The sequence below is a fragment of the Phoenix dactylifera genome, chromosome 1 (assembly GCF_051530095.1).
Source record: "Phoenix dactylifera cultivar Ajwa chromosome 1, Ajwa_hap1_PhDact_Kaust_v1.1, whole genome shotgun sequence".
NCBI lineage: Eukaryota > Viridiplantae > Streptophyta > Magnoliopsida > Arecales > Arecaceae > Phoenix > Phoenix dactylifera.
The window spans coordinates 10,406,596-10,427,171 of record NC_143190.1 but is presented as its reverse complement, the minus strand read 5'-3'; the positions used below and the strand labels follow the sequence as shown (position 1 = coordinate 10,427,171).

The window sequence follows — 20,576 nt, the reverse complement described above, 5'->3', positions numbered from 1 at the left end:
TAGATGTTAGAGATGAGCAGGCGACTCACATATCATCCTCGGCGACTCGGAGCGGGTAGTGCCCATGAGGAGGTAGTGTTCTTACGGCTGTGGTTGGGGCGGACTCAGAGCGAGTGGTGCCCATGCGGACGAGGCGGCCTCTCGGACCCAACGGAAGGTGGACTCGGAGCGAGTGGTGCATTTTGGAGCTTGGGGCCGAGCTGCAGGATGACGAGGGCGAAGCCCTGAGAGACCTTCTAGAGCATGGTGTACGAGAAGCCCCGGTGCGGCTCCGCCGGGATTTTCTTCTTGATCCAATCCGACGCCATCTTCAGCTTCACCAATGCATACAAATCCTCCAGGTGTTCCACGATCGCCCCCAACAACCCCATCTCGCTCTCTCTCCCCCTCCTCTTCCCCTCTCTCTCTCCCCCTCCCCTTTTTTTCGGGGGTACAGTCTGCCCCTCCCCCCTTCTCTAGTGCCTCCATCTCTTTAATGCTGCCTCTCCCTCGGCGCACCATATCCAGCAAGTTACACAAAACACGTGTGAGGATGACAGTGGTATTTTGATGATTAACACAACCATTGAAGGAATATCTAATTGAATATTACAAGGTAATATGATACATCATTACTAAGTCCGTCACTCTCGGTACATTAGTAGAATGATATCAAGATGTATATCAATGATTAATATTGAGATAAAATTTATGATAGAAAAGGGATAGTGAATTCTAAATTCTAATTCGGCAAAGGTTCAAGTAAAACGTACTCTAAAGTGGACAATAGTAATTTTCATTGTTAAGAGTATGTAGCACCACCATGACATATATTCAAAATTGCTTGAAGAATATTTCATTGATTATATGGATGAATCTAACCCTAAGTTGCAGCAAAGTGTGGAATGAGTCGACCCCAAGATTGGTGGAGTCGACCCCGGCACATCAAAGAACCATTTGGCATACTTCTGCAAAAATAGCACGGATAAACAGTACTTGGGTCGACCCAAGTAAAAGCTGAGTCGACCCCATCTTCAAGCTTCAAGAAAACAGTTCTTTGGAATCCATGAGAGGGCGACCCAAATGGAACTTGAGTCGACCCCAACCTTGAGTCGACCCCAACTGAACATGAGTCGACCCAAAGGCTATGTCATTTAAAAATCGGTTCTCTGGAATCCCTGAGAGGGTCGACCCAAGTGGAATTTGAGTCGACCCAAAAAGAGTTGAGTCGACCCAAGTGAAGGAAGGCTGAAATACAAGGTTCTGTGTTTCCTGAGAGGGTTGACCCCAATGTTGCATGAGTCGAACCAAGTGAAAGTTGGATCGACCCCAGTGAAAGTTGAGTCGACCGCAAGTCTGATGAACAGTGGTTTGAGTCGACCCCAGGAAAGATTGGGTCGACCCAAGCACGGGCAAAAGCATAACGGCTAGTTCTGCAGAAGTACTTTTTGTCCTCCCAACAGCAAGTAACGGCTAGTTTTTGAAATCTGACCAATTAGGGGTGTCCAATGGATGAGGAAAACTATTTAAAGGGACACTATTCATCAGAGAAAACATCCTTTTTGCAAAATATCAAAGTTTACACTAGAGAGACAAGTGCCCTAATCTTCTTCATCCAAGTGCTTCACTCAAGAGTCAAAAGGAGGTGGTAAAGCAGATTTCATGAGATATTAAGAGCTCCATCCACCCTTGAAGAGTAAAGCATTCTTGACAAAGAAGAGAGAAGTTTCATCAAGCGATAACTATATTCTAAACTCTTCTTTGTAGCTTATAATTGTTATATTTGCTCATCTAGGAGCTTCAACTTTCTTCTTTCTTTTGTTAATTACCTTGTAAAGGTTTGTTGGTGAGCCCGCAAAATCAACGGTGTAGGTTTATTGATGAACCCATAAAACCAATTGTGAAGGTTCGTTGGTGAGCCCGTAAAACCAACATAGGTTCTTGGTGATCCCGGAAAATCAAAGTGTAAAGGTTTTGGATTGTGAGCCCGGAAAACAATCCAACTGTAATCCGTGGGATTATAGTGAATTTCCAAGGGGTCGCTTGGGGAGTGGACATAGGTGCTTAGGAGAGCACCGAACCACTATACTTCTTGTGTCGGGTGGTTTCTTGGGCCTCCGCGGGTACTTCTGGATTCAAAGGCACAAGAAGAGGTACACCCTATGCTGCTCAAGCCGCAGCGGTAAATGCTATTCGTACAGTAGTTGATCAGGGTATGCAACGGGCAGAAGTTATGATAAAAGGCCCTGGTCTCGGAAGAGATGCAGCATGACGAGCCATTCGTAGAAGTGATATACTATTAAGTTTAGTACGTGATGTAACACCTTAGTTTAATTTCACTCACTCATCAATTGACTAAAGAAGATAGCAAAAATTTAGAAAAACCAATTCACCCTCCCCCTCTTGGCTTGTCACCTTGAGCAACAAGTGGTATCAGAGCAAGGTGCTCACATAGTATTTTGTTGATCTCACAATTAAGAGACAAAGATCATGACAACCCAAGTAGGATATTCTATGAGTGAGGGTCAATCCACAAATAGACCTCCTCTATTTAATGGCACTAATTACACATACTGAAAAGCTAGGATGAGGATATTCATTCAAGCTCTAGACTATGAATTGTGGTATATTATAACTAGAGGACCTCACACACCCACAATTAGTATAGAGGGCACAATCATTCCCAAACCAGAAATGGATTGGAATGAGAGTGATAGAAGACTAGCACAACTAAATGCTAAAGCAATTAATATGCTTTACTGTTCACTAGATGTAAGTGAATTCAATAGAATATCTACATGCATCTCCGCAAAAGAAATTTGGGATAAACTAGAGGTCACACATGAAGGAACTAATCAAGTTAAGGAGTCAAAAATAAACATATTACTACATAAGTATGAATTGTTTACAATGAAATCCACTGAGTCCATAACTGAAATGTTTACTCGTTTCACGAAAATCATAAATGAGCTAAAGAGTTTAGAAAAGTCTTATACTAACTCTGAATTGGTGCAAAAAATTCTCAGGTCTCTACCAAGAGTTTGGAAGGCCAAGGTAACAGCAATTCAGGAAGCAAAGGACCTCAATACACTGCAATTGGAGGAACTTCTAGGATCACTCATGACCCATGAGTTGACCATGAGGCAAAATTCAGAAGATGAGGTCAGGAGAAAAAAGACCATTGTATTAAAGACTACCACTCCAAAACACGAAACTGAATCGGAAGAATCTGATGATGAGGAGGAATTTGATGAAGAAGGAATGGCTATGCTTGGAAGAAAATTCAGAAAATTTATGAGAGGAAAGAAGAAATTTCATAAAAAGAAGCCCTTCTTGAAAGGTAGCTCAAGCAAAGAAAATGGTAAGGACAAAGAAAAGAAAAAGAAAACACCAATTTGTTATGAGTGTAACAAGCCCGGGCATTTCAAGATAGATTGTCTGGAATTAAAGTGGATGGCAAAAAAACTTAAGAAGAAGAACTTCATGGCTGAATGGAGTGAAAGTGAGACGTCAAGTTCGGCAGAGGAAGATCAACAAGAGACGGCCCAAATCTGCCATATGGCTAATGACGATGAGGTAGATTCTGAACTTGAATGTGATTTTACTGTTGAAGAATTACATGATGCATTTTTAGAACTCATGGAGGAACACAAAAAACTAATTAATAAAAATAAAGTTCTAAAAGATGAAAATCAGTCTCTTATCAAAGATAAGCTGAAACTATCTAATAACTATGAAACATTAAGTAGGAGATTCACAAATAAAACCGAAAATCTAATTGCTGAAAATGTCAAGTTAAAAGAAGATGCTGAAAAATACAAATCCTTAGTAGACAAGTTTACACTTAGCTCAATCAAATTAAATATGATTCTTGATAGTCAAAAAGTTGTATATGATAAAGCTGGATTAGGTTATAAAACAAATAGGAAACAAAAATACTTAAAGAACATATTTGTGAAAGCCAAAAATAAAAATATAACTTGTCATTGCTGCAATAAATTAGGACATAAAGCATATGAATGTAACTATAGAAAGTCTAGCAACAACAAATTGAGTAATAATCATAAGCTTAAATTCAAGAAAGTTTGGATTCCAAAAGGAACATCAAGTACTAACCCTAAAGGACCCAACATAGTTTGGGTACCTAAAGCTTATTCTTGATCTTGATTGCAGGGGTATCTTGCAGTTAATAAGGTGGATAAACAATGGTATCTAGATAGCGGCTGTTCAAGACACATGACAGGTGACGTAGAACAATTTGTCATCTTGGAATCTAAGAAGGGTGGAGTAGTAACCTATGGAAATAATGGAAAAGGATATATCATTGGAAAGGGTAAAATTTTTATTACTCCATCTACCTTTATAGAAAATGTCTTATTAGTTAATGGTTTGAAACATAACCTACTTAGCATAAGTCAATTTTGTGATAAAGGTTTTAAAGTCACATTTGAAGCCTCAGTATGCATAATCACAAATCCTAAAGATAATAGCATTGTACTTATAGGACAAAGGCAAAGAAATATTTACATGGTAGATCTTCATGAATTAGGCAAGAAAAATGGATTATGTTTAATTACTAATAAAGAAAAGAAAAATGAAACAAGTTGGCTTTGGCATCGTAGACTAGGACATGCGAGTATGGACTTAATATCAAAACTAGTCAAAAAGAAATTAATAAAAGATGTGCCAAAATTGACCTTTGAAAAGGACAAAATCTGTGGACCATGCTCATTAGGAAAGCAAACAAAATCATCCTTCAAATCGAAGAATATAGTATCAACCACTAGGCCCTTTGAACTCATACATATGGATCTATTTGGACCCATTAGAACCGCGAGTCTAGGAGGGAAGAAGTATGGACTAGTTATAGTAGATGATTTTTCAAGGTATACATGGGTTTCATTTCTTGCACATAAGAATGAAGCATGTTCAACATTCTTTAAATATTATAAAAATATCATAAATGAAAAGAAGCTCACCTTAATAGCAATTTGAAGTGATCATGGAACTGAATTTGAAAATCAATACTTTGAAGAATTTTGTAATGAAAATAGTATCTCACATCAATTTTTAGCACCTAGAACGCCTCAACAAAATGGGGTTGTTGAAAGGAAAAATAGAACCTTGCCAGAAATACACGCACAATGTTGTGCGAGTCAAATCTTCCAAAGTACTTTTGGGCTGAAGTTATAAGTACCGCTTGCCATATTTTAAATCGGATTTTAATACGACCAATAACCAAGAAAACTCCTTATAAACTTTGGAAGAATAAGAAACCAACTGCTAAATATCTTAGAGTATTTGGATGTAGATGTTTCATTTTAAACAATGGCAAGGAGGATCTAAGTAAATTTGATGCCAAGTCAGATGAATGTATCTTCTTAGGATACTCTACATCTAGCAGGGCATACAGAGTGTTCAATAAAAGAACTCTTGTAGTTGAAGAGTCAGTTAATATCATTTTTGATGAGTCTGATAGTGACTCTCCTAGGAGAGAAAATATTCTTGATAATGATGCAGGAATTATTGACTTTGAAAAATTGAATCTTGATGACGTGCCAAATCAAGATAAAGAAAATGATTGCATGCCACCACAATCTCAAGATTTGCCAAAGGAATGGAGGTATGCACATGGACACCCCAAAGACTTAATTATTGGTGATCCATCTCAAGGGGTAAGAACTCGATTCTCTCTTAGAAATTTAAATGATTATCTTGCTTTTGTTTCACAATTAGAACCTAAGACTTATGAAGAAGCTGAAAAAGACACCAATTGGATAAATGCTATGCAAGAAGAATTAAATCAGTTCAAAAGAAGTAATGTATGGACATTAACTGAGAGACCAAAGCATAACTCTGTAATTGGAACAAAATGGATCTTTAGAAATAAATTAGATGAAAATGGGGTAGTTATAAGAAAAAAGCTAGACTTGTGGCTAAGGGATACAATCAAGAAGAAGGGATAGATTTTGAGGAAACATTTGCTCCCGTGGCTAGATTAGAAGCTATTAGATTACTTCTAGCTTTTGCATGTTTCATAGATTTCAAATTGTATCAAATGGATGTGAAAAGTACCTTCTTAAACGATTTTATAGAGAAAGAAGTATATGTAGAACAACCTCCTAGTTTTGAGAATCATGAATTGCCAAATCATGTTTTTAAATTACATAAGGCATTATATGGATTAAAACAAGCACCTAAGGCTTGGTATGATCGACTAAGCAAATTTCTACTGAATAATAATTTCAGTAGAGAAAATATAGATAAAACACTTTATCTCAAAAAAAAAGACAAAAATCTGCTAGTGGTACAAATATATGTAGATGACATAATCTTTGGTGCCACAAATGATAATATTTACAGAGAGTTTGCTAATTTAATGCAAGGAGAATTCAAGATGAGTATGATGGAAGAACTAAACTTCTTTCTCGGATTATAAATCAAGCAAACTAAGAAAGGTATCTTCATTCATCAAACTAAATACACAAAGAAAATATTAAAGAAGTTTGGGAATGAAAATCACAAGAAAATAGGCACCCCAATGAATCCCACTAATAAACTAGACAAAGATGAAAAAGAAAAAAGTATAGATATGAAGCTTTATAGAGGCTTAATTGGATCCTTGCTTTACCTTACTGCTAGTAGGCCAGACATAGTGTTTAGTGTGGGAATTTGTGCAAGATACCAATCAGATCCTAAGGAGTCACATCTAAGTGCTGTTAAAAAAATCCTTAGATATTTGAGAGGAACTACAAACATAGGATTATGGTACTCAAGAGACTCCTGTCTAGATTTGCTTGCATACTCTGATGCAGATTTTGCTGGTTGCAAATTAGATAGAAAGAGCACTAGTGGAACATATCATTTTTTAGGAAATAACTTAGTATCTTGGTTTAGCAAAAAGCAGAATTCAGTAGCATAATCAACAGCTGAAGCCGAATATATAGCTGCCGCAGTTGCTGTGCTCAAGTACTTTGGCTCAAGCAACAACTAGAGGACTATGGAATTAAACTAGATAACATTCCTATTAAGTGTGATAACACTAGTGCCATTAACCTTACCAAGAATCCAGTTCAGCACTCTAAAGCCAAACATATTAAAATAAGATATCATTTCATTAGAGATCATGTGCAAAATGGGAACATATGTATTGAGCATGTTTGTACTGAAAAACAATTAACTGACATATTCACAAAATCTTTAAGTGAAGATAGATTCTGTATGCTTAGGAGGGAATTAGGCATATGTGATCCTTTTGATTAAGGAGATATAAAAAGGAGCAAGTTGTCTCATGATACTCTCCTCCCATTTCGAAAAACCCACGAAACATTAGTCAAACTAGTCATCTATAGATTCTTTACTAATGTATCATTGTCCAAGTAAGAATTTGTAAGGTTTGGAGGAAAGGAAGAATTTTTTTTAAAAAAAAGGAAAAAGGAAGAGAAAGAAAAATTTCTGAACTAGGGTCGACCCAAGCCAGAATGGGGTCGACCCAACGTTGAGTCGACCCAAGAAAAATCTGGGGTCGACCCAACGACGGGACCCCACTTTTAAAAGGGGGATCTGTGAGCATTCTAGGGCACTGTTTCATCTTCCAAAAATTCTATTTTCCACTCTCAAATCTCTTCCAATCATCTCCAAATAGTATAAGGAAGCTTCCCCAAGCTGTTAGATCAAGATCTTGAAGGAATAGAACCCAAGTGAGCCGTGGCTAAGCGATCCGAGAGAGTTTTACGGACAACCCGTATTGATAGAAATGCTACAGAGTCTTCTACAGTGCCTCCACAAGGTGAGACACGTGTAGAGCCTCCTCCTCCTCCCTCCCCTTCAGTCCAACTTGCAAAATATGCGGGAAGACCGATTACCACGGGAAGAAGGATCCACTCCGAGTTTTTGGATCAAGAAGGGTTCCGGTTGGGTGATTGGATCCGAAGGCAAGAATGGGAGTATCTTTGCTCCCTAGATGTGGTGATTTACCCTGGGTTGGTTCGTGAGTTCTATGCCTTCCTGAAAGTTGGAATGGGAGGGCTTATATCTGAAGTCCGAGGAGTAAGGGTTAGGGTTTCAGAAGAAAGCTTGAGTGAGTTGCTTCATCTCCCCTGCGAAGGAGCTACACCGGAAAAACCAGAGAGCAAGTTGAGAGCTCTATAGCTGATTTTTGAGAGAGAGGATTTTGATTATTCAGAAAATCTAGTAGCTAGCTCTCTATCAGCTGAGATGAGGTTATTACATAACTTCATAGGTCGGATACTGTTTCCGAAGAGTGGGAGATTTGATCTCATATCTGAGCGAGATCTGGTTGTTATGGAGCATGTTATTCAGGGCATTCCCCTGAACCTCCCAGCTATGATGATCAGACAAATGAGAAAGGCAATATGCAATTCGAGAGTCTCCTTGCCCTATGGTATGATACTCACCCTGGTCTTCTGACAGCATGACATATCAGTAGAGGGAGAGATCTCCAGGCATCTACTATTTACTGACACGTACACTGCACGATCCCTTATTTGCATGGGTTATGAGAAGGTGAACGGGCAGTAGGTGCGTGCAGGAGCTGGGATACATGCACCAGAGGGTGATGCACCAGAGGGTGATGCACCAGAGATTGGAGACCCCATCCCTGAGGATGAGGAGCCTGCGGATCATCCTACGGCACCTTTAGAGGCTGGACCTTCGTCATCCACACCTACGGGATGTACAGAGGAGTTTTGGAGTAGGATGACTGAGCTTGTATCAGCTCAGGTGAGGACTCTCTCTGATGGAATATGGAGCAAGATGGATAGCATGACTGCTGAGATTAGCGATCTCAGAGAGCAGGTAGGAGCATTACGGAGAGAGAGAGGCTCATGGTCCATCTGTGCCCCGAGCAGCTGAGTCAGAGGTATCGGCATAGAGTCATCCAGCTCAGCGAGGTCCACGCCAGACTCAGTCATATCAGGCTCGACCTCTCCTCGCTACTTATGCTAGGAGGATGAGGACTAGATCACAGCCATTAGATACCCCCTAGGCTAATGTTAGCACCTTGATTAGTGCCTAGGATTTATCCAGTTCTCATATGTATTTTGTGTTGAGACTGGACAAGGCGAATGACAGAAGATCGGGAGTTCGGGCTCTGAGCGCCGAGTCGACTCCCAGGACTGTCGAGTCGACTCGAGTGGGCCAAGTTGAAAATTAGCTCCATGGACTTCATGGGATGAGCCGACTCCGAGAATGCCAAGTCAGCTCCAGAAGTTGGCGAGTCAACTCCAGGTTAAGTCGAGTCGACTCCCAGTCGAGGAGGTCACTTTAATTCAAATCCGGAACAGTTGCCGAGCCGACTCCAGAAAAGCATGAGTCGACTCCCGCTACAGCCGAGTCGACTCCAGATCGCGCGAGTCGACTCCGACCCCCAACGGACATATTGTCAGGTTGTGCAGAGTGTGCAGAACGGGCAGAAAAAGGTGTCTAACGGCTAGTTTCCGTGGAGGATGGGTTAAATAGCCACAGAGGACTGTAGCAAGGCCGAGAACTACCATTCCATTCAAAAAGATCAAGCATTCATTCTCTGCAAGTGGTTTTTCAACGAAAAAAGGGAAGAGCGCCATTAACTCCTTCCAACCACATCTTCCCAACATTGAAAGAGATCTCCTCATGCCTTCAAGTCATCCAGAATTTCAAGAGGAGACCCGAAGTTCAAGAAGCCCTTTCTCTTCTCCAACTTAAACGCGTTTGAGGGCTCTTAACTTTGCTTTTATTAATATTGCTGTATATTTGCTTTTGTGAAGCTCTGTTTTTCTGTTTGTCCTCATTATTAGCATATTGTCTTAGCTTGGTTCAATCGGAGGATTGAATCAAGGGTGTAGAGGTTGGTTGGTGAGCCTAGGTTAAAACCAACGTGTAAGGGTTCGATTGTGATCCCGAGAAAACGATCGGGGTGGTTCTAGTCGGTGAGCCAGGGAAAACCGACCGAGTTCGTTGTGAGCTCGTAAAACAACAAGTTTAGTTGTGAGCTTGTAAAACAACCGACTGTAATCCAGGGGGTTATAGTGAATTCCCAAGTGAGACTTGGGGAGTGGACGTAGGAGCAAGGGTTAGCTCCGAACCACTATACAAAACCTTGTGTTTGTGATTGTTTGTTCCTTTCTCTTACTCTCATCTCACTCACAGCACATAGCAACTAACTAATCATCTTGCTAAAGTCTTAATTAGTCTTCTACAAATATTTTAGTTGCAAATTATTTTAAAAACCCAATTCACCCCCCCTCTTGGGTTGTCTATCTGGGCAACAAAAAGCAATCGATCCTTGATAAGATGTGCATATCCAGCTCGGTGCACGTATCTTTATGGGTGCTCGGCTGATATGAAGGACGATCAACAGTTCGATTACTCCCTTCGCCCGAGCTGAAGAGCAACTCAACCTCAGAAGTCGGGGGGCAAATGATGGGGGGGCGAAATAGATCATCCAGCCCACAACAAAAGGGCCACCCAGTTTCGGCCCAATAAGCACTAACACCGACCAGACGTGTCCTCGGTCCGGCCTAGAATCGGCTCGACCTCGGACTCCGCCAAAACCCCCCCAACCTCCTGTACCTGCCAACTCGCCCGACTAAGTCCAGGACGTCCTCTTCAGTAACATGCCCCGACCCTTGAGCTCGGGGCACCCCACCTGGCGCACCTCGGAATCCGAGGTGCTGGGCTAACCACACTATCTGTTAAGCCGACCCCATCGAAAGCGTGATGCGATCTCTCGGTATGCTTGGCCTCGCCAACGGATGCACCCATGTGCGCGCCCACACCCTCCTACGTGGCCGTACGTTGCAATGCCACTACGCCACGCTTCACTAGCTAGCCCACGACAGTCAAAGGACAGTTCCATGACTACTCCAGCCATATTCTGCTACGTCTGTCAACGCCTTACCGTTCTCAGGAATGGGGGGCACTGCACGCCGTCGGCCAGCTCTAGTTGCGCGCCATCTGGCTCAGAGCCATTCTCCCTCATGATGAAGGCGGACAATGCCTCCACCATCTGGGCCTCTCCACTGAGATTATAAATAGCTCCGTCAGATAATACCAAGGGGACCCCTTTTTATAGAAAAATCAAATATACACCTCCCTAACTTGATCGAAGGAGGGCCCTCACTGGAAAACACTAGTGAGGCTTTGTGCAGGTACTCCGGCATGCGGTGGCGGACCTTGCCCTCTTCCTTGACGCCTTGGTGGCTCCCTCAACTCCTCCGGCGTGGTCACCCTCGGGTCAAATTTGAACCACAACACCTAGTATGCACAAAAAGGAATCAATATTACTTTAATAATAAAAGTATAGAATTAAGAATTGCTAATTAATTTAATGTATAGAAGTAATGTTTTTCTTACCATTAAAAAACTATATTGTCTCATTCAACATCCATCCTAACCAAACTAGTAGAATTCACACTACAGGATAATATAGTATTCTCGACGCTTTTTGGAGCCTATCCCGACGCTAAAAAGCATTGCTAAAATATCTTCTAACGCTTCTAAAAGCGTTGTAAAAGCGTCATCTATTCAAGAGTGGAAAAAACTTTTGCCGACGCTTTTCCAAAGCGTCGCTGGAAGAGAGGATCTATCGATGCTTTACGGCGTGTCATTACTGCTTTTTTAGCCAAAAAAAATACTATTTGCGGTCTGCATATTCTCTTCCATCACTAATGTTGATGGAGTACAAACAACCGGAACCGTAGTTCTGATGGAGCACAAAGAGAAATACAAACAACCTCCCCGATCGGTATCATCATTCCATCCGTGCGGAGTGGTTGGGTTTGGCTATATAAACAGCTCTTTCTTTTTCAGATCCACCGATGTGGGACTAAAATGAGATGGTTTTTTGGCTTCCGACGACGCTTAAAAGCGTCGTTATTTAACAACGCTAAATAGTGTCGTTAAAAGTGTCGTCAATTACATATTAACTTCGACGACGCTTTTAAGCGTCGTCGTTAGCCGACGCTTTTAAAAAGCGTCGGCAAATGTTGGCGGGGAAAAATTTTTACCGATGCTTGGAATAAGCGTCGGTAAATAAGAGTCGAAAATTTTCTTTTTTTGTGTAGTGTCAGTTCATCAATTGGCGCAACATTAACAGGCATACACTGAGTATAAGTCTCACCATCCTCCTCTTCTAACCCTTTTTCCATATCATACAAGTTCCTAGGTTTAGTCTTAATAACAACAGACCAATCTTTATCTTTTGAGTCTTGCACAAAGAACACTCGTTGAACTTGAGATGAAAAAATAAATGGGTCATCTTTCAATAGCACACCAGTATATATCAACCTTGAAAAATTTACTAGTATGAAACCATTTATATCTTGCCTCAAACCTCTAAATGAGTTTATATCCATCCAATCACATCAAAATAATACTACCTTAAAGTAGCCAAACCCAGCCTAACACTACGAACATCAGAAGCAAATTCATGATGCCTATCATCAAATGCTTTCCATGTTAAACTATCTGCTGGATGTTTTAACATTCCATCCCTTGTACGGCCTTCACATGCTATCTCATCAAGAAAGCCGTCTTTGTTGATGCATGCATCCTTTTCAATCTAGATATGAGAGCAAAATATCTCAAAATTTTAGCCAATTTTTTTTAGACTGTTAGCATCCACTTCATTCGACAAATCATGCTCGTCTTCATTTTATTTTTTTCATTGTAAAGATCCACACGTTCGGCACGAATCTTCGTTAATATTTTCATCACGGAATAAAATACAATTATTTGGACAACTATGCATCTTCTCATATCCAAGATTCAAGTCTTTTACTAGTTTTTAAGCTTCATAAGAAGATGATGGTAAAATAACACCTTTTGGAAATGTATCTTTTAATAATTGAAGAAGCATAGTAAAAGACTTGCTAGACCATCCATTCAAATATTTCAAATGGAATAACTGCACTATAAAAAAAATCTTCGTAAAATTCTTACAACCCGGATATAGTTCTTGACCACAATCTTTCAGTAAGTTATGATACCGAGTTGTATTATCTTCAGAGTCTATAGGTTCCTCAACTTGTATAGATTCAGTAATAGTATGCTCATCACCTATTAGAGCTCCTTCTTGCTCTCCACTGAAATCTGTTAAATTTCTAATATTATGTTCAAGAGCATCTCTGAGTAAGCCCCTCATATCATCTTCTACAACAGAATTTATGTCCATGTTACTAGATCCAATACTAGCAGTGTGTTTCATAATTAAGGGTTGGTTAGATGAAGATGACAATTTAGACTCTCCATGAAATATTCATTCTGTATAACCCTTCAGAAAACCATTCCATACTAAATATTCTTCAACAGTTTTTGGAGCAATAGCAAAACAATTTACACATTTTTAACATGGACAAAAAATATTTCCATTCATTTTAGATTTCTCAAGAGCAAATTTAACGAAATTCTGAACTCCATTCAAATATTCGGCACTAGAGATCTAATTAAAATACTGATTGAACTGCAACTAATATAAAAATAATAATAAACAAAATTAGGGTATGAATCACCAATACATACTCATGGAAATTCAAAAGAATTTATTTGTTTTAGTCGGTTAAAGAAAGAACAAACTAAAGAGTTAGGTTCTATCCCATGTTACAAACACTTGAGTTCAAGTGCCTGGTGCGCATGCATGCATGTGTGTCAAAGCATCGGATTCTTTCAATATCTAAGAGTGTTTTGTTACCAAGTTTTTGTCTCACTACCAGAAAATACGCGTATAGTGACGGAGATTCCCGTCACTATACCGTGTTTCCGGTTACTAATATGGAATTTGTGACCGGAGCTCCCGTCACTGACTTGGTTACAAAAACACGCGTCACTAAATTCTCAGTGACGGCGGCGATTCCCGTCACTAACCTCCGTGACAGAACCGCCGTCACTAAGCCGTTACAAATTCAAGAATTAAATATTTAAGAAATTATGTATTTTCCATCACTATCTAGTTGCGGAGTTAGTGACGAAGGTAACTTGGTCACTGATTTTGTCACAGAATGCGGTCACAAGTTTGGTCACTAATCTGTCACAACCTTTAGTGACAGATTTAGTCGTCACAGACATGGTCACACATTTTGTCACTACATTTGTCATTAATCCCGTCACTGACCTAGTGATAAGTTTACGGTCAATTGGTTACAAACGCGCTGAGCAAAATCAATTTTTATTAACCAAAATCCTGTCACTAAGTTTATGACTGCTCGTCACAATACTTGGTAAACAATTTAGTAACCAAAATTTGGTCACCAATCACAATCTAATAACCTGGTACATTTGGTACATTGATTGGCTCATAATAATAATAATAATAATATCATTAATAGCAAAGGCATTCAACATTACGCAAAAGTCATTTTAAATGTCATTCAAAATTGGCATCAACATGTCCTGAATCCATCAAAATCAAAGTCTATAAATATGTCATAAAGATCAACAGAGATTTCATTCCTCCTAGGAATGCAAAGACCTATCATCTAAGGCAAAAACAATTATAATGAAGCATGATCAGCAGAACCAGAATCACCATTACTCCCCCGATCTGCATGCCTTGGTCCAAAGCCAATCTCTTCTCTCATCTTTTGAAGAACCTCCTCTTGCCATTTTTTCTTTTCCTGCTCAAGAATACGTAGAAGGTCTTCATGAGTGTACAGCTCTGGAGCTTGACTTGTAGAGGTGGAAGAGGATGATGATTGCCCAATAATTCCAGTGAGATCCTCTAGGGGACTAAAGCCATAGACATGGCCATGAGTGGGGACACCAGTTGCCTCAAACCACAAGTCATAATCACGTGGAGGAGCATTTGAGGTGGAGGCATCACCATATTTTTTGGAGTATTCAGCTGAATACTTTGCCTGCCAGTTGATTTAAAAGAAGAAAAAAACATTATGGTGAATCAAACAAGAGATAAACATGAGCAAGCTCAATAATATTTATGAATCATAAAAAAATTATACTTACCATGACAGCTTCACTTCTCTTATCTACATATCCTCCCATGCCTTGCTTTGTCTTATGCGTCCGATTAAAAGATTCAACTATTGTTGGCTCCCTACCTAACTTTAATTTCTACAAAAGAGAAAAGAAAAAATTCATTAACATATAATGGGCTAATTTAAGATGATTGAACAATAATATAAAAATTATTATAGAAATCTAATTGAATAAAGATATGTACCAATCGTTCGTCATGATTGACAAATGTGATTGATCCTCCACAGTGTTTAGAGATGCTACCATTCTTCATGGTGTTTCTATTATTTTTGTTGGCTTCTGATTTCTTCTTCCATTTTGGGGAGATCCAAATATCAATTAGCTTATTCCAATTTTCTCTAGAGATCCAATTAGGGGGTTTATCACGGGCTTTATTTAAATCTCCTTTTGCTTCCAGAAGCTTTTGGCTTCTGACCCTCCCTAATGAGGTTGTCAACCGTCGCTGACAATGCTTGTCCCAAACTTGATGCACATGATGCAATTGTCCTGGAAGAATTGTGTGTATCTCCTAACAATATATAGGTCGCAAGTAATCAGACTTATTAATTGGCATGTGTAACAAGGGCAAAAGTTAATGATAAGAAATATAAATTAATTACATCACCTCAAATTTGTTCCACATTCCAACTTTAGCATGTGTAGGGACCTCCCTCCATGACAACCACGGACCATTGAAAAATTGGCGCATGATAGCAACAGCTTTGTGACTGACCTCATAATCAAGAAACCTGCAATTTAAAAAATATTCATTAGAAAATAAATTAAATACTTTAAATGCAACAAACACATAAATTCAAATTAGTGATATAAGAAAGTGATATTTTCATACATTCCTCTTGTGCACCTAACAATCACTTTTCCATTTGCATCAACAGGGGCTTTAAGGGTTGGTTCTCGGCCATTGCTCTGTCTTGGATCAATCCCAAGTTCATCATTCATCTGATCCTCATTCATTGTATCCTCATGATTTTGCACTGCACCATTCATTTCTTCATCGTTTATTTCTTCATTTGTATCCACCTCTTCAATCATGTCCCCATCAGGAATGTAATCATCATCATCATGACAATCCTCGACACGCTCAGGCAACCTAGAAGGTTGAGGAGGAACTTGAGTAGCAGCCAGTATTAAAGCTGCTTTTCCATTACCTCTTGGTTTCCCTTTTTTCTTGGCCATAACTGCACAACAATAAAAAGTTGTAGTTATTTCACAATGTAAATGTCAACAAATCCAATCAAAGTAAAGAACAATCAGTGGACCTGTTGCTTTCCCTTTGCTCTTTCTCATGTCTGCACAATTATAATTTATAAGTCTAAAATTAGTTATATTAGCATTCACAAAGTTGCATGTTGTATTTTAATCTTCCTCAGCCTCATGCTCCTCTTCCTCGGTTTGTTCATCTTCAAAATCTTCTTCTTCATCCTCAAAGTCCTCTTCCATTTGGTTAGTCGTCAACTCAATTTCTGCTGCATCAATATCTTCTGCATCTCTATTAACACCAACCAAAATGTCTGGATCATCAAGCTCATCTGTCATCGAGATTGGGGTAGGAATCCTGTGGTTTTCTTCTTGATAAAAATCAAAAAAATTTTCTTCTGTCACACTAGGAGTGAACCTACCTCTAGCTTTTGTCTTAATTACTGCCCACCACAATCTTCGATTCTTCTTCTTACCTGGGTAACCAGTATAGAACACCTGATGTGCTTGTTGAGCTAATACAAAAGGATCATTGGTTGGAAGTCTTAGTTTGTAATTGATCTCAACGAGGCCATGTTGAGGGTGCACTTTCATACCCTTATCTCTATCATACCAGTCACATTTGAATAACACTACTTTATTACCAACCCCAAAATAGTCTAACTCGATAATGTCAACCAACATCCCATAATAGTCACTCTCAAAGTCATTGTAACTACTTCCCTTAATGCACACACCACTGTTGAAGGTGCTTTTATCCTTTCCATATTCTTTGGTGTGAAATCTGTACCCATTCACAAAGTAGCCTTTATAACATTTAACTTTATTCCCAGGGCCATATGATAGGTCCTTTAAGCGCCCATCAACATGATTTTTACTGTCGTTAACCTAGCATGATAAAAATAATATCATAAGAATAAATCAAGAGAAAGTCTAATTTATTATTATATTTATAAATTATGTACTCACATATGACCTAAACCAAGCCGGAAACTCCATTTCGCGTCGTCTTTCCAAATCTATTTGGCTTATATTTGGACAAGATTGGCGGATATAATCATCAAAATACCTACAAGACAAAAGCTATAATCACATATATTGTACTCCATATGTATTTTTAAGCATGATTATAATTAAGTACTTGTGTAACTTACTTTCCAAAAGGTTGAACCTCCTCACAATTCAGAAGAACATATAATTCAGCAGCACTAAACTCCTGAGTAGTCAAATGCCTTCCAAAAGGTTTTCCAAAAGGCCGACCTTGATGAGTAAAAATGGATAGACGATCCATGAGATCAAACTCCCCTTCGTCTTCATTACGGGGAACTTGATTTAACCTCGTTTGTATAGAAGGCTCAAAATAATGCGAACAGAAAGTTGATATTTCTTCTATGATGTAAGCCTCGACAATAGAACCTTCAATCGATGCTCGATTCTTTACCTTCTGCTTTATATCATGCATAAGCCTATAAATAAGATTAATATGTTAATTTCTCAAATTTAATGGATACAAAGAAACTATTTAATGGATTTACAGAAATTGTTACCTTTCAAAGGGGTACATCCATCTGTACTGCACGGGCCCCCCAACCTTAGCTTCATAAGCTAGATGAACAGGTAAGTGCTCCATTGAGTTAAAAAATGCAGGAGGGAATATCTTCTCAAGTTTGCAGAGAGTTACCACAATATTTTTCTCAAGAACCTCCATATCTCGGACACGCAGAGTTGTGCTGCATAAATCTCTAAAGTAACAGCTTAATTCTGTCAATGCATCCCACACTAGTGTTGGCAATACTTCACGGAATGCAATTGGAAGCAATCTCAGCATAAAAACATGACAATCGTGACTTTTTTAACCCGTAAAACTTATAATCATCCAGGTTAACACACTTCGATATGTTTGAAGCATATCCATCAGGGAGTCTTAACCCTTTCACCCACTCGCAGACCTCCATTGCTTGGTCTTTGGACAATACATAGAAAGCTGGAGGCTTAACTAGCTTTCCATTAACAAATTGAATCCTCAACTTAGGACGCTTGCAATACAGCTCTAAATCTTGCCTTGCTTTCACATTATCTTTAGTCTTCCCTTTTACATCCATACAAGTGTAAAATATATTGAGAAACACATTTCGAACAATATGCATGACATCTAAATTGTGTCGAATAAGTAGTGTATGCCAATAGGGCAACTCCCAAAATATGCTCCTTTTCACCCAATTATGATCTTTACCGAATCCAGGAATGGTGTGCTTAGGGGCTTTCAAACCAAAAGTTATATTAGGCAAGGCAGAGACCCTATTTTTCAACTCCTCACCAGACAATCGAGGAGGTGGGGGGTCTGTCTCTATTCTACCATTGAAGAAACCATCAACTTGGTATCTGTATGCATGGTCCATGGGCAAGAATTGACGATGGCAGTCAAAAAAAGAAGTCTTCCCACCATGTTGTAGTGTAAAAGTTTTTGAGTTCTCCATACAATACGGGCAGGCCAACTTTCCATGCGTACTCCATCCTGAAAGCATGCCATATGCAGGAAAATCGTTGATAGTCCACAATAAAGCTGCCTTCATTTGAAAATTCTCTTTTCTAAAAATGTCATAAGTGCTGACCCCTACTTCCCACAATATTTTAAGTTCATCAATCAAAGGCCTAAGCAAGACATCGATACTTTTGCCGGGGCTCTTAGGTCCAGAAATGACTAAACTTAGAAAAATGTAGAGTCGTTTCATACATATTGATGGTGGAAGATTGTAAACTGTTACGAAAACTGGCCAACAAGAATAAGGACGAGCTGATTGGCTAAAAGGGTTAAAACCATCAGTACATAACCCAAGTCTCACATTACGAGGCTCGGTAGAAAAGGATGGATGAATGCGGTCAAAGTGCTTCCAAGCCTCCCCACAAGCAGGATGCACCATCTCATCTGAATCACCTCCCTTCACATGCCATGACATGTTTTCAGCCGTTCTGCTTGACATAAAAAGCCTCTGAAGTCTTGGTGTTATTGGAAGATATCGCAACCTTCTATAAGGAACATCTTTTCTCCTACCACCACCATCATTTCTTCTGAGTTTATATCGAGGATGACCACAAATGGTACACTCAATCAAATTCTCTGTTTCCTTATAGAATAGCATACAATTATTCTCACAAACATCAATACTTGTATACTCCAATCCCAACTTCCGAAGCATCTTCTTTGATTGATAGAAATCAGGGGGCAGCTTCTCACTTTCCGGCAACATATTCTTCACTATTTTCATGATTCGATCATAGCAAGATATACTCATATTAAATTCAGACTTGCAATTTAATAATTGACTAATAGCAGATAACTTAGAGTGTTTTTTACACCCTTCCCACAAAGGTACTTCTGCATCTTTCAATAAAGAATAAAAATCTGCAGCATCCTTGTTTGGCTCTTCCTCATGATTAACTTCAAGTGCACTCCTCAAATGAAGTTCCTCTTCTGGGCCCATAGCTTCCATCACCATGGTTCTATATTGCTGACCATGTTCACAACCAACATCCATTGATGTCGATGCTTCTACTGCACTTGTACTTATAGGAGCAACTGCACCAAGTAACTCCCCATGTGCAAACCATGTTGAATACCCCGGTGTAAACCCCTTTCTCAAAAGATGAACATTGACCGTATCACGGTTAAGAAATTTCTGGTTGTCACATCTTATACAAGGGCATCTAATCTTATCACCACTACAATACTCTAACTGAGTAAATGCAAACTCAAGGAACCCTTTAACTCCATCACAGAACTCAGCTCTTATATAACCATTTTCACTAAGTCGGTGGTACATCCAATTACGATCACCTGACATAGTTCCTCTAAAAATCAAAAAAATAAAACAACATAAGAAAGCCTAGAAAATATTAGAGAGATGATAAAAAAAGAAAACTGTTGCCCAGATAGACAACCCAAGAGGGGGAGGTGAATTGGGTTTTAAAATAATTTAGATAATTTAAAACGTTATGGATGATTAATTAAAAACTATTGCAAGTTATTTAATTAATTACTATGTGCTGTGAGTAATATGAAATGAGAAGAAGGAGAGACAATCAATCACAAACACAAGTTTTATAGTGGTTCGGAGCTAACCCTTGCTCCTACGTCCACTCTCCAAGTCTCACTTGGGAATTCACTATAATCCCCTTGGATTACAGCCGGTTGTTTTCCAAGCTCACAACCAAACTTGTTGTTTTACGAGCTCACAACGAACTCGGTCGGTTTTCCCAGGCTCACCGACTAGAACCACCCCCGATTGTTTTCCCGGGATCACAATCGAACCCTTACACACGTTGGTTTTAACTCGGCTCACCAACCAACCTCAATCCCCTTGATTCAATCCCCGATTGAACCAAGTAAATACAAGTTGTAGAAAGAAAACAGA

At 39.4% G+C, this 20,576-nt stretch overlaps 3 protein-coding genes across 3 annotated transcripts; all 3 read right to left on the bottom strand.

The window, feature by feature from the left end:
* Window positions 1-14,379: 14,379 nt before the first annotated feature.
* LOC120104034 (uncharacterized) lies at window positions 14,380-16,158 on the bottom strand. The gene is made up of 5 exons (XM_089930316.1): window positions 15,797-16,158; window positions 15,572-15,695; window positions 15,152-15,475; window positions 14,935-15,042; window positions 14,380-14,828 (listed from the first exon to the last, which is right to left on the bottom strand). Exons 1-5 carry the CDS (start codon window positions 16,141-16,143, stop codon window positions 14,466-14,468), a joined length of 1,266 nt encoding a protein of 421 aa, XP_089786442.1. The 5' UTR covers window positions 16,144-16,158; the 3' UTR covers window positions 14,380-14,465.
* A 985-nt stretch (window positions 16,159-17,143) lies between these two features.
* Window positions 17,144-17,879, bottom strand: LOC149768486 (uncharacterized). Its single transcript, XM_089930320.1, has 2 exons — window positions 17,712-17,879; window positions 17,144-17,630 (listed from the first exon to the last, which is right to left on the bottom strand). Exons 1-2 carry the CDS (start codon window positions 17,870-17,872, stop codon window positions 17,315-17,317), a joined length of 477 nt encoding a protein of 158 aa, XP_089786446.1. The 5' UTR covers window positions 17,873-17,879; the 3' UTR covers window positions 17,144-17,314.
* An 81-nt stretch (window positions 17,880-17,960) lies between these two features.
* On the bottom strand, window positions 17,961-20,006 carry LOC120104126 (uncharacterized). The gene has a single exon (XM_039114656.1). It carries the CDS (start codon window positions 20,004-20,006, stop codon window positions 17,961-17,963), a length of 2,046 nt encoding a protein of 681 aa, XP_038970584.1.
* Between the last annotated feature and the right edge of the window lie 570 nt (window positions 20,007-20,576).

Coding starts and splice junctions, on each gene's coding strand:
- LOC120104034 (XM_089930316.1), bottom strand. CDS start 16,143: ATGGCCAAGAAAAAAGGGAAACCAAGAGGTAATGGAAAAGCAGCTTTA. Junction 15,696..15,796: donor GTTAGGTGCACAAGAGGAAT/GTATGAAAATAT, acceptor TTTAAATTGCAG/GTTTCTTGATTATGAGGTCA. Junction 14,829..14,934: donor AGAGAAGTGAAGCTGTCATG/GTAAGTATAATT, acceptor ATCAACTGGCAG/GCAAAGTATTCAGCTGAATA.
- LOC149768486 (XM_089930320.1), bottom strand. CDS start 17,872: ATGGAGGTTCTTGAGAAAAATATTGTGGTAACTCTCTGCAAACTTGAG. Junction 17,631..17,711: donor TGGATGTACCCCTTTGAAAG/GTAACAATTTCT, acceptor TCTTATTTATAG/GCTTATGCATGATATAAAGC.
- LOC120104126 (XM_039114656.1), bottom strand. CDS start 20,006: ATGTCAGGTGATCGTAATTGGATGTACCACCGACTTAGTGAAAATGGT.